This window comes from Pseudopodoces humilis, chromosome 24 (genome assembly GCF_049639895.1).
Source record: "Pseudopodoces humilis isolate 2021_Gansu_Grassland_sample_001 chromosome 24, ASM4963989v1, whole genome shotgun sequence".
NCBI lineage: Eukaryota > Metazoa > Chordata > Aves > Passeriformes > Paridae > Pseudopodoces > Pseudopodoces humilis.
The window spans coordinates 1,413,675-1,430,600 of NC_142223.1; the positions used below are offsets into that span (position 1 = coordinate 1,413,675).

The window sequence follows — 16,926 nt, forward strand, 5'->3', positions numbered from 1 at the left end:
AGTCTTCCACTCCACACACAAGCACTCACTCACCTGCCACTTTAAATAGGAGTCCAACAGAATAAAAATAGATACACCCCAGAATACAAAAAAGTTTAATTTTAAGCTGTTTTTTTTTTTCTTCACTAAAGCCTTTATACAAATTGATAAAAGGGTGCACAATTTCCTAAAATTTTAGGTACATTTTAAATGAGCCTTTTTTTACTTGGTAAAAGGATCCATATTCCTGTCTTTGAACAGAATATGATGGCCAAAATTGCAAAGAAAACAATTCAGTTTAAATTTACAATTTATACATTTGTTTTGACATGATTCCCACACTGAGTAGCAGGCCCATGGCTGCTCATGCATGTCCCATTTCCCCCAAACACAGAGCTGTGCACCCTAAGTTCTGTTCAGGAGCCTCCTTCTCCTGGAGACTGGGCTGGGGGAACAGCCCACAGCATCCAGCTGTGTGCACAAGAGTGGTCCCAACACACAGCAGGCGTTATCCTTCCTTCTCCAGGAGTTGAGAATCTTTCCTTCTCCACGGAACACCCCGGGGCAGGGACCAACAACCTATTTTGTACTATGGAGTACTTCCCACCTGTAATTTGGCTGAGCAATTGAACTCAAAACTCTGGTACTGAAACATACTGCAACAGGTAAATTTGGTGTTCTAAGGGTAAATTGTTTTGGTCAATCCAGGCTATCATGGGTTTTTTTTTTTTGTTGTTCTTTTATTCCTCTATCTGATGGGTGAAGCCCAACAGCTCTGTACATTATCCATGCTGAGCTTCACAGCATGGTGCATTTAACCACATGGTGAATTTCATTCAGAGGTGAATTTAATCAGGCAATTAATTAGTACAGTTCCCTTCATACTGCCCGTCCCGTCCCACCCACCCACACCTTAACCAGGTTAAACACTTGGGATGAACTTCTGTAGTGTCACCACCACCACCCAGGGCACGGAGAGCGGCCATCCCAACAAATCCAGGACAAAGGAAAAGAAAATGCTGCCCAGCAAAGCGACACGGCACCTGTGTTTGCGAGTAGGAGCTACTGGAGACATCCTCAGGACAATTTACGCAAGGAAAAGCAGGGCAAATCCATCAGAAAGCCAGAAATGAGTCTTAAAGAGCTCAGGGGAGCGCCAAAGAGAATGACATCCTAGTTTGTACAAGTTGAGTATTTAGCCAAAAACCAGCTGCCTTGTTTGGGGGTTTTAGGGTTTTTTTTTCCTTTCCTTATGTCCATTATATATTCAGCTGTTGAATTTAAACTGATCAGGTTAATGCTGCAAATTATTCCAATTAAAGGCAATAATGTTTTTTTTTTTTCCTTTTCAAATTTTAGATAATTCCCTATTGCCTCTCTTTTGGCAAGTGTATTTCTCAGAATTCCAACAATCATCCCATTTTAAGGCTAAACTAAGAAATGTTAAAAGCTTCTGTAAACATTTCCTCTTCCTCCCCATAGTTGCACAATTTGAAGTCCAACTGCAATTTTGAAAATGAGGTAATTTTTGTGTACTCATATCTTGAAGAGTCTTTTTGAGAGGCTGTGCCAATCCAAACGCTGATCCAATTGTAGTGGGAGAGCTTCCACAGCAGGGCACACACCAGTTCCAGCAGCTATTTCAGTTATTTATCTTCTCAATTTCATCCAAGTCGTCAGTATCCAATTTGTTTATCTTTTTGTCTGGGAAAGAAGAGAAAGAGGTCAGATTTTGTAACACAGAGCAGAGAAGGGAACACTGCTCTCCTCAGCTGGACTCGAGTTCTGGTTTACCAGGGAATGTTCAGTCAGGTTTTAAAAATACAAATTAAAACTGTTCCATTTTATCAATCTGGGTACTCCAGTGTTACCCACACCTGGAAAATCAACTTCAAGGACTTCAAGGCAGCCAGCAAACACAGCCTTGTTGGAGTGTGAGACACAGAGTGTGAGCCCTTGTCTCTGACATCCAGGAGAACACTGAATTTCATACAACATGAAATTTATGGGCGTGTTTTCATGGTGATACATGAAAAGAACTGTTGAAGTTAGAAAAGCTAAAAGCACGAGTGCGTAGATTAGAGACTTTTCTTAAGTCACTGGGTGAAAAGTTGAAGTTTAGAGTTTAAAACAGTTTAGAAAGCAAAAGACAAGATGGAGGATTTAGAATGTTGTCTCTTTTCCTTCTTTCTTCTTCATTTTCTTCTTCTAAAGGTTTTTGGGTAGTAGGAGGTGATTGGATAGAAAATGCCACAGTGCAGCACACAGGTGATGGGTCATTAGGTCATTAAGAAAAATAACGTGTCTATTGTTAATTGATAAGAATAAGTATAAAGATAAAAAGGCTGCACAGTTCAGAGCCATTTTGTACCATCAGAGCCAAAATGAGCCAGGTTGTAGTGATTTAAACCTGTGCAGAAAGTCTGGAGAGACCTGCCAAGTTTTGTGATAACATCCTAATAAACAGGAGAAACAAGATCCTAACGAGCTTTGGAGTTTTCTTCCTGACCTGGAGAACTGAGATAAACAGAACTCCCCGGGAGGGAATATCCCAAAGGAGCTCAGAAGAGACTGAGAAATCCACATGTGAGAAGAAGTGCAGCAGAATCAGAGAAAAAACAGATTAAAAAGTTACACAGCCTGACTTATTCTCCTGTCACAGGCAGCAGGGCACAGTCCCAAGTGACACTCCACCAAACCCTCCTGCTGTGCCCCTCTGCCACCCGTTTAAGGCTCAACAACCACCCTCAGAGCTGCTCAGCATCCAGCAAGTCAAATTCTGCAGCCATTCAACAGTTCAGAGGCAGGAGGAAGCCTGAGGGTACGTACTGAAATGTTCCTGGATTCTGTTGAGAATGTTCATGCTGTGCTTGCTGTCCACCATGTTAATGGCCAGCCCTCGCTTGCCGAAGCGGCCGGTGCGGCCGATCCGGTGCAGGTAGGTCTCGTTGTCTGGATTCCCATCCTTATCCACAGGCAGATCAAAATTGATAACAACAGAGACCTGCTCTACATCGATCCCTGACAAAAAGAAAACATCAGGTTACAAACTTGAACCTTTTTAGAGTAGGAACAGCCTCCTCAGATTCTGAAATGCTGCTTTTCTACAGTATCCTCACAGGGAATATTGGAAATAAAAACTATTGAGCTGTTAGGGCAGAGAGTCCCACTGAAACAGCCGAAGGCACTTAAATATTTTGAAAATTCTATCAGCACTTAAATATTTCAGAATCTCTTTCCTTCTCTGCAAAGCTCTACAGACCACTTGTTTTTTTCTAAGTACAATCCTGTCTTAACTGTTCTAGGATGTCAAATTACACCACAAATTCCTACTGGGACAGTGAGCTGTTTTTCACTGTTTTTCAGTTTTCCATCCTTGGGCACATGTTCACTGCAAACCCTGAAGGTCAGCAGCACAAGGCAGGCTTGGTCATCCACAGCATGGACTTTTCCAGTTCCAGCAGCAAGAATCCAACAAGGAATCCTGTGTTTGTTCACAGGCATCCAGTGCAAGGACACCAATTTCTCCCAGCTGGAACACCCGAGGATGTGAATTCTTCCTGTGAGCTGGCCAGGGGCATGTGTTACCTTAGCAAGTGCTGCTTCCCCTCCCTGTGATGCCTTTTGGGGTTACCTAGAAAGAGGCCAGACAAAACTAAGGGAATAAAAAGTGCTTGTATTTACTGAAGAGCCTCAGGTGCGTTTTGGGCAGACGAAGCCCCCCAGGGGCTGCACCCAAAATGTTCCACGGCTCACTTTGGCTTTTCACACTTGTGTGAGTTTGGTCCATTGGCACATTGGGGGTTAATCCTGCAATTCCAGCTGCAGGTAATGAAGTCATTTAGCCCAAGTTTGCTGTCCCCAGCTCCCTTTTGTTTCCATTTCTGGGGCTCTGAGGCAGTGAGGTGTCCTCGATTGCCAGCCCTGGAGAGGAATTTTGTCTGCCCAAAGCGGGAGCGCAGCGGCTGACACCGTGTGTGGAGTTCAGAGCTCTAAAGAACTCCAGGATTACAAATCCACGAAAAATATGAAAACTAAATTCCTAAGGCATCACCTGGCCCCATTCCACCGTGTCCTACCTCTGGCACAGACATTTGTGGTCACCAGCACCTTCTCCTTGCCCTCTCGGAAGCGCTCGATCACAGCAGCTCTCTGCTCCACCATCATCTCCCCGCTGAGCAAGGCCACCTGATGGCCCTCCCTGGACAGCTCTGCCGCCAGCCACCCCGCCGTCTTCCGAGTCTGCAACACACAGCCAGCCACACATTTGGGAGAGAGATTTAATGCTGGAAAGCACCAGTAAACCTCTCTGGGGTCTCACTGGAAGCTCCGTGGCTGCTCAGTTTTTGTCTCCCTTACAAACTGTATCAGGAGGACAATACACCTCAGTCCTTGATTAATAAAGGACATGTTTTCTTTGGGCTCTGCTCCTTGGATTTCACTCTGCTGGAGAGTGACACTGAAAACTCATGAAAATTGTCACAAAACCACAACTACTCAGCTTGGAAAATACCTGAATGTAGTTGTGAAATCCCACAGAGGCTCTGCACAGCCTTGAACTAAACAGTTTTTTGAGCTCCAATAAAAAAGCCTAAAAGCAAACTGCTGCAACAGGCTCCAAACACTTTCATCCTGTCTGAGCTCAGACAGGAGCTGTTCTGTGCTGTCAACACTGATTTTTCCTTGAAAATTATTATGGTGGCTTCCAGAAAATGAAAACCAAGTCTCAGTATGATTCACAGTGAGATCCCAGAGGTGTATCCTCAATTACCTGAGGGAAATGAAGTCCCAGGAACAGCTCTGTATCAGCTAGAGAAGCACAAGACTTCCCAATCCCTCATTCTGCCTTATTTCCATGCATTTTCCAACCCCACTTTTTTTTTTTTTTCAGTAGTTCAGAATTTTGGAAAAATGTGCATTACTCAGAGCTTTTCTTCAGAGGACTTCAGGGATAACAATGACTATTCAGCAATAAAAAAAACTTGTGTTGTCTCCTGGATGGACAAACCAGAGAATCAAACCAGCCAGTGCTAATGTGGCTTTTAGGATTTCACTCAAAATGGGAGCCACAGAAGCCAAAAAGGGCAATTCTGTACTCAGTTCCTTTCTGGAAACCGTGTCTGGCTTGGTTTCAGCACTTGCAGAGTGCTGAAGGGGGTCACTAGGAGTAACATTCCCTGGAAGCACTCACATGGCAGAAGATCATGGCCTGGGCAATGGTGATGGCACCGTAGATGTTACACAGAGCCCGGAACTTCTCATCTCTGTTGTTGCACAGAACATAATACTGCTTGATGGTGTCCAGGGTCTCCTCCTCACGCTTCAGTTTGATAATGTTTGGGTCAGGAACAACTTTTTGAGCAAACTTCCACACAGAATCCTCGAAAGTGGCTGAAAACAGGAGCATCTGGCAGTCCCTGGGGAGCATTCTGAAAGAGAGAGAAATAGGGAGAGTTCCCACACAACACTCCTGATATCCTGATGGAATTCAAAGGAGAACCATAACCCTGGAACCAGTAATTTCAGTGCCTGGAAAGACTAAAACCAATCTTGCCCACCCATGATTGCTCCCTCATGGGACCACAGGCATCTAGACTTACCATCTTTAAAAGGAATAAACCCTGCTCCAGGGACAGGATTTTTATTCTGTAAGGAAATGAAACTGCTTGTCATCCCCTGATATTGTGCCTCTATGTCAGTGCCTCACCCTAGAGCTAATGTATCATTTCAATCTTGTTGCAGCCCCGCTGTCCCTGTGGCACTGCTCTGTACCTCTGAATGCGGATGCTCTGGTCCTGGTGGCCCTGGGTGGCGATCATGACATCTGCCTCATCCAACACGAACACCTTGATCTTCTTGGGGTCTATGAATTTCAGTTTGGAACACCAGTCCAGCACGGTGCCAGGCGTGCCGATTACGATCTGCTCTGAGATCTTCTGCCCTCTCTCCACTGCCGAGACAGAAGGAAGGGCTGCTCTAGGGTGGCTGTGCAGGCAGGGAAATGCTCCATCCCTCTCTGACCCAGCTATTTCACCACCTGACTGCTCTGAGGAGCACCACTCCCTCCTCCTGTTTGTGGTGTTTCCCCTTACTCACGTTTGTTGCCTCGGACAGCGTACGCAAGTTTCAGCTCTGGGTAGAAGTTTCCCATCTGTTCAATCACTTTTCCTGTCTGAAGTGCCAGCTCGTATGTTGGGGAAAGGCACAAACACTGGAGAAACAGAAGGATAACAAATGAGGTGATCAACATCCAGGGCAACACTATCACACTTGGTTTTTAAAATCCTTGTTGAAGTTTTCTTCAAGACAAACATCCAAGTGGCTGAACAGTTTCTCAATCATCCCATGAGGAAATCTGATTTATGAAGTCCCTTTCCAGGCACTGTCTGCTCTGTTGTCACAGTTCCTTCTCTTCTACACCAAACCCACTGATCCAAGCCCCTTCAGTCTGCACTATTTCTCTGATTTAAGTCCTCCCAGAAAGATTTAACTCCTCACAGAGCAATGGCACCCTGTGTGATGCACAGGAAGGACAGACAGGAACAAGCTTTGAGCAAAATCCACATCTTTTGCACTGAAGGCATTTTTGATGAACTCCCAAACCTCCACGCCCTTTAAGCAATTTAAAAGAAATAACACCATGTCTCCACCAAGCCATGAATTTACATCTGAAGTCCTCCCAGCAGCTCAGGCTTTTCACTAGATGGCACTGCACCACCAGGGAACACCCTAAAACAGCCACATCCCACAAACTTTACCTGTGGATACTTGTTCCCAGGCTCAACCCTGCTGAGCATGGCCAGGACGAAGGCAGCTGTCTTGCCAGTACCGGACTGCGACTGCGCGATGAGGTTCTGCGGGCTGGGGGCACAGCAGGCACAGCTCAGAGGGTGAAGCACCACGGTGGCATTTGAATCCTGTCACATTTAGCCCTGCTCTGGATCCATGGCCAACCTGACCAGCTATGCTCCATTATTATTTCCTGCCCAATGTTTCTCAATGATGGAGATTTTGGAAGGAGAACTGTGGTTATCTCGTAGTGATTTCCCATTTCACACACCTTCCCCAGTGGCTCAGACATTCCCCAGAACCTCACACATTCCAGCTCAGGGTTGTGGAGAGGAAAATCAGAACCAAAGCTACTCCTACCCACCCAGGATTTCTGAGCTATTTTGTATTATTTCTTCCCAAACTAATGAGGAAAATGGTAACGGACGTCCCAAACCCCACAGCACTGCATGCTCAGTACCAGCCCTAGGAAAAGGACAAATCCAGGGCTCATACAGTTAAATCCAGTGTCACACAGTTAATAACCACAGAAACACCGTGGCATGGGAACCCTTTCTCCATATCCTGAGAGTTTCTCCATCACCCTCCTCTCATCCAAAATTCAGGAGCAGCACAATGAACCTTTCAAATCTTTCTATTCTGGTAGAGAGTAGGAAGGAAGTGTACATACGGTTCAGCAAGCATCATGGGCAGGGCATTCTCTTGGATCTTAGATGGTCTGTTGAAGCCCATGGCATAGACTCCTTGCAGGAGCTGTGGTTTCCTGAAAAGGAAAATTTTTATGTCATGACCTATTTAAATTCATTTAGTTTTCATATTTGTACAAAAAGGTGAAAAAAACCCTCAAGAAGACATCCTAGAGCTGTCCCTGCTACAGTCCCACCCATGAAAGAACTGTGGTCAGAATCTGGAAGCTACAAGTGACAGCAGGAAGTTTGGACAGGAAGCTTTATAAAAACCCCTGGATTTAATAAGTCAGCCTGCCTGTCCCAGCTTGAGGGCAAAGCCTGTGTCTAAGGCCAGCACTGCTTGTTCCAAAGCAGCTTTTCAGACAATCCAGGAACCCCAGAGCAGAAAGCATTAATCTTGTCCTTCAGGCCAATCCCATTTGCTCAGCCATGTCTAATCTTGGTGCCGAAATTATCATTCCTCGATGACTCAAACACGGGACAAAGCGTGAGGAACAGGATGAAGGGATCTTGAGATCTTTGCAAGGACTTGAGGAAGTCGTGTGGATTCTGTAATACAGCTGAGTGATGCTGGCTCAGGTAAATGACTGATCATTAGCTCGGTTTGCTGTCACTACACTTTGTGATCCGTGGCTGCAAACCAACCCTCACACCCACAACTGTGTGGTGACACTGCAGGCCAGCAAAACTCTCATCTGCTGCTTTCTCTGAGGGAGCTTTCTACTCTTAGCAGACACTTGTGTAGACAAGGAGAACCCAGAACAACCTAAATCCATGGAATGGTGCTGGAAACTCTCAGCTGATGACCCCCAAGCACTCTCTGGATGCTGTGAGTGCTCTCAGAAGGGCTCTCCTTTCAAAGCAGGTTACAGGTCTCGTGCCTGCATTTCCCACTGCAGTAACTTCCTATTCAGCACAACATGCTTTTGCAAAAATCCTCTATGACTTCCCAACCATGACCAGAACAAAAGCTCTTTGAAAATGTAACCTTGTGCTACTCCAAGCAAGGACAGACGAAGCCCAGCTCTGCACCAGTTGCCAAGGATACCCCGAATCATAACAAACTGAAGACTCAATTAGGCTGCCTGTCCCTGTCATTAACTCCCTGGGATTGTTTGCCTTTTGAAACACAGGAATGAATTAGCCTAACAGGCACTGCAGGACCTCAGCTTCTTTTTGTAGATATTCAAGCACGAACACTAACAAAGCAAAACATCCTGGCATTTCATGGGGAGAAGGCTCTTTAGCTCCCATTTTCCTGCAGAGCTTGTAGAGCAACAAACCTGAGATCAGTGCAAGCATGACAATCCCAACAAGATGCACTCTTCAGCATATTAATAAATATACCCATCAATCATGCCTTAAATTCAGTTATCATCCCTTGAAAGCTGCACTGGTGGAGGTTTTCAGAGGAGAGGAAGTCAGAAAATACTGGTCTGTCCAGTACATAAATCCAGTATGCTGGAGAAGATAAGCTTTTCCCTTTGTGCTGTTCACTGCTGTTGTTTCAGATGGAAATCCCCACCAGGCACCCAGATAAACCAACTCTCCTTGCATTTAAATAATACAAATGATACACTCACTTATTAATGACAGGTCTGCAGTAACCTGAAACACAAACCCATGTACTTTTAAGTGATATGTCCTATGCAACCAGGGAATTTTTCAGGACATGAGGAGAGGTTCCAGTTATCCTATGGACTCCAAACTCCCATCTGCTCTGGCAGTTTTAGCAAAACTGTTCTCTCTCCCTGAGTTTAAGAATAAGGCTCCCCATGACAAACTGAAAAATCCAGTTATAAGGGAGCCTATTAAATGTATCTGATGGCAGGATTTAACAGCTCTGGCTCATCCCAGCAGGCACTTACAGGCGCAGCTCCTCAAAAGACTTGACAGAGTAGAGGGGTGATGTGGGATCCCTCTGCAGCACCTCCACCTGATTTGTGGTGTCAACCAGGTTACTGCGGATCAGCTTGTTCAGTAAGGACTGGGCAGCTCTGTCCTCTGGGAAAGGAGGTGGAAAACAGAAATCCATCAGTTACAGCCTGTTCCAGGTCTTACTCCCACTGAAATCCTGAGCCAGTTAAAAGGGACAAAAACCCTCCAAATACTGAAATTCTTCATTGGTGTGTAATGGCTTGAAGAGCCCAAACCTCCTGGATGAGACACTGAGAGATCCCAGAGATTCCCCCGTTTAATACCCAGGAAGACAAATCAAACAAGCACTGTTCTAAGGGGGACTTTTTAACAGATCCAGATCTCTGCTTATTTAAGATTATTTCAGCTTAGCATCTACCTGGGGCAGGGTAAGGCCTCCTCAACCCCCACTCTGACACATGGGCAGACACCTCTTAAGAGTTTTATTTTTAAGGAAACTCTGAGAATAAACGGTGCTTTAAAAGATTTCAGAGCTGAATCACAAGGGCTGAGGATAAGGGAGATCCAAACGAGGTTAAACTACTGCACTTTGGGGTTTTGTTACTAAATCTGTTTCCTAAAACCACCTTCTGAAAGATTTCGAGCCGTTACCCACCTCTGAACAGCCACTGCATAAACGCAACTTGTTGGTTGCTACAGCAATCCCAGCTCCAGGTTATCCAACTGCTCCTGTATCCAGTCCTGCCTTGAGGATACTGCTATCCCCTTATTTCTCTCCACTCTAATCCAGGAGTCTCCCAAGTTATTACAGGACACAATGCCTTTAAAAGTGTTATGGAGGAAGGACATGTCTTACAATTAAGTCCTTGGGGCAGGATACAAGATCAGCTGTCCTGAGACATAAGGCAGACTTACTTTAAGTATATATTAAATCAATATAATTATAATTAAATTAATTTCCTTGCCAAAGCTTTTTTCAGAAAGGCACTCACCCTTCTCCTCATCCTCTGTCTTCTCCACATTGTCATCTGCCTTGACAACGGCACCTGAATTGGAACAGTTTAGGGGGGCACAGGTGAGGTCAGGCCTCAGAGACAGCCCACACCCTGTTAAAATGAATTTAACTCTGGAAAATCCTAGGAAAAGCTACAAAACAGCTCATTTTCCTGAGGAGAACTGCCCTGCAGTGTAGAGAAAACCCAAGCATGAGCTCCAAGTGGAGTTTAGCAACCACACCCCGAGACACCAAAACATTGAGTTTGTGCTGCTGCTTAATCTCAGCTCTTCTGGAATTTCATGATTTATCAGGAATTTACTTTGGCAGCAGCGCTCTGAACCCCCACAGGGAAACATTCCACCCTTTCCAAACCCATCTGAGCAGCTGGAACTCACCATTGGCATCTGGTTTGGTTTTTTCGTCCTTCAGGTGTAAAGTGCTCAGCTAGAAACGAGGAAAAACACAAAATCAGAGAAATTCAAATATAGCTCCCTATATTCTAACTGCAGCCAGGAAAACCTGAGCTTTGGATTTATCAAGTATTGCACAAACCCTGCTCAACTGGAAGGGATGAAGATACAAGAGGAACTTGATTTCAAGAATTTTCATATGACTATTTCTAAGCAGGAGCTTTTAACAGAAATACAAGTTTTTCTAAGCTGTAATGACAACACAGGGAAGGGGTTGTTTTCTGTGCTGCAGCCTCCACTCCCTAATAGCTCTGCTGCTGGAAAACGGGACAAAATCAGCATTCCAGGATGGAAACAGGATCCATGCACTGTCCTGGCCGGCACAAGCTGCCCCAGGACGATTCTGTTTCACCACCTGAGATGTGCAGGAAGAGCAGCCCTGAGGGTCTTCCCCACATCCTCAGCTCAGTGAGTGTTCTCTGCTCAAGAACAGAAAAAAACAGAAAACAATTTTTCTGAGGTACGAAGTTACATCTTTTCATTAAAAAATATATGAAAGAAAGAGGGATTTTTTTGGATGCTGGAACACAGAGCCGAGGCTGAAGCGGTGCAGTGTCTGGATGGAGGGCGAGGGGGACACCAGGGACATCTTTGCCCTTTGGATGCGCAAAAAATGGATGAAGGAGAAAAAAATTTAAAAATAACGGTAAGTAAATAAGTAAGTAAATATATAAATAAAACTGGGGGTTTTACTTATAAAGGGACAATCAGATACCCCGGGCCCTCCCTGCCCCCACGGTAGAAAATGAGGAGAAAAAGGCTTTCTGCGATCGCTGTTTTCTGTCAGGAGGAGGCGGAGGCCGCGCGTCCCGGGGGACCCCGCACGGCTGGGCCGGGCCGGGCCGGGCCGGGCCATCCCGAGCCCCCGCGGGCCCCGGGGCGCACTCACCGACTCGGCCGCCGCCTCCTGCTCGTCCACGGCCAGGGCCCACGAGTCGGTGGCCATGGCCGGCCCGGGGTGGCCGCAGCAGCCGCGATGGCGCCGGGCGGGAGCGGCGCCTGCGCGCCCGCGGCACCGCCCCGGCACCGCCCGGCCCCCGCGCACCGCGGCCGCGCACGGGCGTTCCGGGGGCAGCGCGTTCCGGGGGTGGCGGGGACAGGCCGTGGGGGTGAGGTGTGCTGTGGGGCTGTGAGCTCTGTGGGGCTGTGAGCTTTGTGTGTGGGGCTGTGAGTTCTGTGGGGCTGTGAGTTCTGTGGGGCTGTGAGCTTTGTGTGTGGGGCTGTGAGCTCTGTGGGGCTGTGAGCTTTGTGTGTGGGGCTGTGAGCTTTGTGTGTGGGGCTGTGAGCTCTGTGGGGCTGTGAGCTCTGTGGGGCTGTGAGTTCTGTGGGGATGTGAGCTTTGTGGGGCTGTGAGCCTTGTGTGTGGGGCTGTGAGTTCTGTGGGGCTGTGAGTTCTGTGGGGCTGTGAGTTCTGTGGGGCTGTGAGCTTTGTGTGTGGGGCTGTGAGCTCTGTGGGGCTGTGAGTTCTGTGGGGCTGTGAGTTCTGTGGGGCTGTGAGATCTATGGGGCTGTGAGCTCTGTGGGGCTGGGCACTCAGATCAGTATGTTGAGGGGGCCAGCAGTGAGGGGCCTGGTGCCCTGAACGCTGTGGGGCTGAGATCAGAACCCCGGTGTGATCTGGGGTGAGATACAGCCGGTATCTCACACGATGTGGGGCTCAGTCCCCTGTGTGACATGACCAGGGCTCAGGTCCCCATCTGGTGTGGGGCTGGGGCTGTGCCTCCTGTCCCGTTTGGGGCTGGAGCTTTTGTTTCCCATGGGATAGAGTCCCTTTGGCAGCCAGGGCCTGGGGAAAATCCTGCAGACATTGTGACATTTGCAAGGGAACCGCAGCTCCGTCTCTGGAACAGGGATGGAGGTGAAAACAAAGTACTGGGATGAGTCATGGAGGTGTAGAACTGACAGGAGCTGCAGGAATCATTTCCGTCCTGTCTCCTGCTGTAGGACAGGAGCTGGCTTAGACCCGATATCAAACCTGTTCTTTAAAGGTCCTGGAATAAAGAGGAGTAAAAGGAAAAGTAGAAATGAAAGAAGTGTGGGAAGAGCCTGTGAGATTTCCTTGCTGGGCAGCTGTTCCCTTCCTTGAGCCTTGTTTGACAGAGCAGCTCTCAAGGAGGGTCTGAATTTGTGTTTTTACCAGTAAAATGGCCAAGCCTGCAGGAATCAGCCACAATTTCCCAAACTAAGTATTATTTCCCTGATTCAATATTCCCCCTCCCCATTAATGGAGACACTTCATTTGTCCCCACAGCCTAAAACCTCCATCTGAGCTTATTTCTTTCTGTGCTGAGAAATCTTATCCCAGGAAGGGCTGGACCCTTCACTATTCTGTGAAGGGTCACAGAATTCAACTTTCATTGAATTTGAATTCAAAGTTGAATTCACATCCAACTGTGGCAGTTTCTTCCTTAAAAGTAAACCCCATCGTTATCAAATAATTATCAAATAATTATCAAATAATAAAATATTATCATCTGATGCTTTTCCATCTAATTCAGTTTTCTGCTTGGACATGGTAGCCCTTTGCCCCTTAATTTATCAGGATTCCTCCCCAGCCCCACATGTGAATTTTGGGGTCTGGCAGCTTTATTTGTGGAGGTGATGTCACAGCATTTTTTGCCATGGCAACAGGAGGATGCTGAACACAGGAGCTGAACAAGGAGATTTTCAATGGGAACTGAAAGGCAAGTCTGAGACATTCATTAGTTAATTAGGGTAAAAATAAAGATAAATGTGGGAAATCCCAGAGGCTGGCGGGCTCATGCTTCCAATTTAATATTTTCTTGCAGACACACCTCCCATAAACACATTTAATTGGGATTAGTCCCATTGTAGAGAGGAGAAAACAGGCATTGAGAAGAAAACTGTGATCAGAAAACACTGGCTGGGGGCAGATCCTTCCAACACCTCCTTTTTCCTCCTTGACCTTGGCTGCAATAATTCCTTAGGATTTTCAGGGCTGTGCAGCCTGTCAGTGAGGAGTGACTGTGGTGGGTGTTTCTGTGTTCTGTCCATGAGAAAGGAATTTTCTCCTCAATCTCTGAAGCAGGGATGGGCTCCTGGAGGTGTAGGTTTCCTGTAGGTTCAATGCAAGGTCCTTGATTCTGCTGGAGACTCTGCTGTCATGTAATTTCATATTTATTCATTTAAATGTGAGATAAATATCCAGATTACTTTAAATAAATGCATAATTCCCCTCACCAGCAGACTTTGACTGCGCTGGAATGAGAGATCTCACAATGGTGGAGGCTGGATGGTGGAATTTCATTGGAATTACCTCTGGTCCTGACACACCAAACAGTTCAGAGTCTTCCTTGCCCATACACAAACTGCTGCAAGGAGGGAGGAAGAAGAAAAGGAGGAAAAGAAGGAGGAGGAGGAGGAAGTCCCTGCCCTGTGTCATCACTTTTTAATTATCACAGTCTCCCCACAGAGTGATTATTTGTTTCTTCAGAGCATTCCAGGCTGAGGAAAATGACATTTACATACAGAGCACACATGGAGGTCATGGGAAGTGCTCGTTGCTGTCCATCCAGCAGGAGATTTGGTTTAATACTGGGGTTTTTTTCTGTTTTGTTGGGTTTTTTTCCCCAGTTTTGAGCCTGTCTGAATCTCCCAGCACAAGAACACCACTCTTGCACACTTGAGTGAGCTGGATACTGAGCCTGGAAAGCCTGTCCTGTGCTTGGCCAGCCCCAGAACCCACCCAGGCATGAACCACGACTGGAAATACTCCTCTGTGCTGCTTAGAGATGCTGCTGTTACCTGGCCCCAGGTGGGTAAAGCCACATGCTTAGAGATGGCACTTAGGTGACCTCAAATTCTACTTTTAGCTTGTCCCCTCCCCAGTTTAATCTCATTTATACCCATCCCATTCCCCTTTGCTGCTCCCTGGGAGGGGCAGGCCCTCATTGATGGTGGGGTGTCCTGGGCAAAGCCAACCTGGAGAAGATGAGGAGGAACAAACCCCTGTGAGCTGTTCTGGGCAGCACTTTTGATCACATCATTGATGCCCTTGGTGATGCAGCTTCAGCATCAGCACTAAATATTAATTCCCCCCAAAACAACTCCATGTGTGTCCTCCTGTGGTCTCACACTTGCATCATCCACCATGTCAGATGCTGCTTTGTCTTCTAAACAAATACCCCACTGCTACCACATTTGTTGGTTTGAATCCCAGGATTTCTCCTGACATATGTTATTTTCTTCCTAGAAACCACAAGCCGTGGTAAACAAACATTTACAGGCACTGGGAACACGGGACATGGGTTTTTCCATGGCTGACTTATTTGTCTGGCAAAAATCATAAATTCTGGAGGTTCAGGGCTGAAGTCAGCTGTAAGAGCTGGGCTTAGGAAAAAATAAACTTGAACAGGCGTTTGTTTGTGGATTTTCTTGCTGTTTCCTGTAAACCACATTGTTCTTGGGGAGCAAGATGGGTCATTAGGGATGCCATGTCTGGTCACCCCCATCCTGTGACATGAATGTGTCCTTGGAGGCCAGGGGGAGAAAGAGGAGCTTTATCCTCAGTGTGCTCTGAGCCAGGCTCGGTGCTTTGAGAAATGTCCAAGTCTGTGCTCCTCCAGCTGCCTCAGTTTCCCCTTTCTACAAGTTGTTTTTCCTGGGTTTAAGTGTAATTTGCTCAGGGATATCCCACCAGGGATATCCCTCATTGCTCCTGTGGGGAGGGTCCTTCTAGACCCCCATGGATGGGGTTGAGGGGTTTTGGGCATGAGCTGAGATGGGAATGGGGGCAATAGCAAGGGTGGAAGAGAGATCCAGCCTAGGGCTGCAGAGGAGGCCAGTGAGAGGTGATGCACCCTGATTTTGGGGGGCTTTAGTGTGCTTTCCTTCCTTTGAAAGAGGAAGAGGATGACAAAGGTGAATGCGGTGGGTTCTTCCCCTCCCAGCAGCTGCTGCGGAAAATCCCGGGGAGACAAATCGTGGGGATGGGTAAGGGGAGTTCGCAGCCTCTTTTTTCCAGCAGCCTGCCCAGCTCGGGGGCATCTCCTCCGCCCCTCGCCCTTTCCGTCCCCTGCAGCCCCCGGGCTCAGGAGGGGAGCGAGGGGAGGGAGAACCGCCAGGGTGTTCGGGGGCATTGTCATGGTTACCTCCCTGGCAAAACAAATGGCTCCACTGGGTGATGATGATGATGATGGTGATGGTGATGGTCACCCAGACAGCTCCGGACACTCTGAGTCAGCGGTGGGGGGCGATAGACCCACCCTGGGGATCCAGAAGCCCCCCATCCCAGGGGAGCCAGACACCCCGCCGGCTCCGGGCAGAGCCTCCCCGCCGGAGCACATGTTGCTGCAGCCCGTTCGGTAAGAGCCTTCCTCGCCCCCCCGGGACCCCCAGGACTCCCCGGGTTCCCCCAGCCCCGCTGCTCTGTGGGGAGGGTCCGGGGGGGTGAAGGCACCGGTTGCTGAGGTGGCTGGTGGTGCAGCGCTCCCCCACCCCAAGCCCCGGCGCTTGCTCCTCTCCCTCTCTCCCTCCCTTCCCCTCTCTCCTCATCTCCCTCTCTCCCTGTCTTCCAGAGACAGCGCTCCGCAGCCGTGCCTGTCGCCTTCGGGATTCCTCCTGCCCCTCCTGCCCTCCCCAGCCCAGCCGCAGAGGGGCTGGAAGAGTGGGTGAAGTTGCTCCAACCCCCCCATCCCCTTCTTCCTTCTCCTCCTCCTCTCTCCCAGGAAAGGTAAGAGAAGCAGTGGCTACTCTCCAGTTGCTCCTGCACCTTTTTAGCTCCGCAGGGGTGGGTGTGAGGGGTGTGTGTGTGTGTGTCACTTCCCAAGGCTGTGCACCATCCCAGCACAAAGCCGCTCACTGAAGAGATCCCTGTCATAATATTTGTGCAGGCACAAGCCCACACTTTGCAAGCTGCTGCTTCCCAGCCTTGCTTTTTCCCAGCTGGATGGTGAGTCCCAGAACATCCCATCCCTCCCCAAAAATTGTACAGACATTAGTAGTGACTGTGTCTGTCTCTGTGCAGGCAGAGGACAGGGATGGACAGGGGGATGATGCTGGGGGTGACAGGTTCTTGCTGTCCCGGAGAGCCAAGGGGGATAACCTGTCTATGGACACAGTGTCTGGGGAAGGAGGAGTGACCTTGGCAGGGTGAGGGGGGCTG

At 47.9% G+C, this 16,926-nt stretch overlaps 1 protein-coding gene across 2 annotated transcripts; it reads right to left on the bottom strand.

The window, feature by feature from the left end:
- Positions 1-78: 78 nt before the first annotated feature.
- LOC102102955 (ATP-dependent RNA helicase DDX19B) lies at positions 79-11,807 on the bottom strand. Of its 2 annotated transcripts, XM_005528264.2 has the most exons (12): positions 11,692-11,807; positions 10,728-10,776; positions 10,328-10,381; positions 9,326-9,461; positions 7,439-7,531; positions 6,738-6,840; positions 6,076-6,190; positions 5,752-5,929; positions 5,171-5,408; positions 4,059-4,221; positions 2,809-3,000; positions 79-1,683 (listed from the first exon to the last, which is right to left on the bottom strand). In XM_005528264.2, the coding sequence occupies exons 1-12, from the start codon at positions 11,746-11,748 to the stop codon at positions 1,622-1,624; spliced, it is 1,440 nt and encodes a 479-aa protein (XP_005528321.1). In that variant the 5' UTR covers positions 11,749-11,807; the 3' UTR covers positions 79-1,621. The 2 variants fall into 2 exon arrangements, with proteins under 2 accessions (XP_005528321.1, XP_014112683.1); XM_014257208.2 differs by lacking the exons at positions 10,328-10,381; positions 10,728-10,776; positions 11,692-11,807 and adding an exon at positions 9,991-10,135.
- Positions 11,808-16,926: the final 5,119 nt, after the last annotated feature.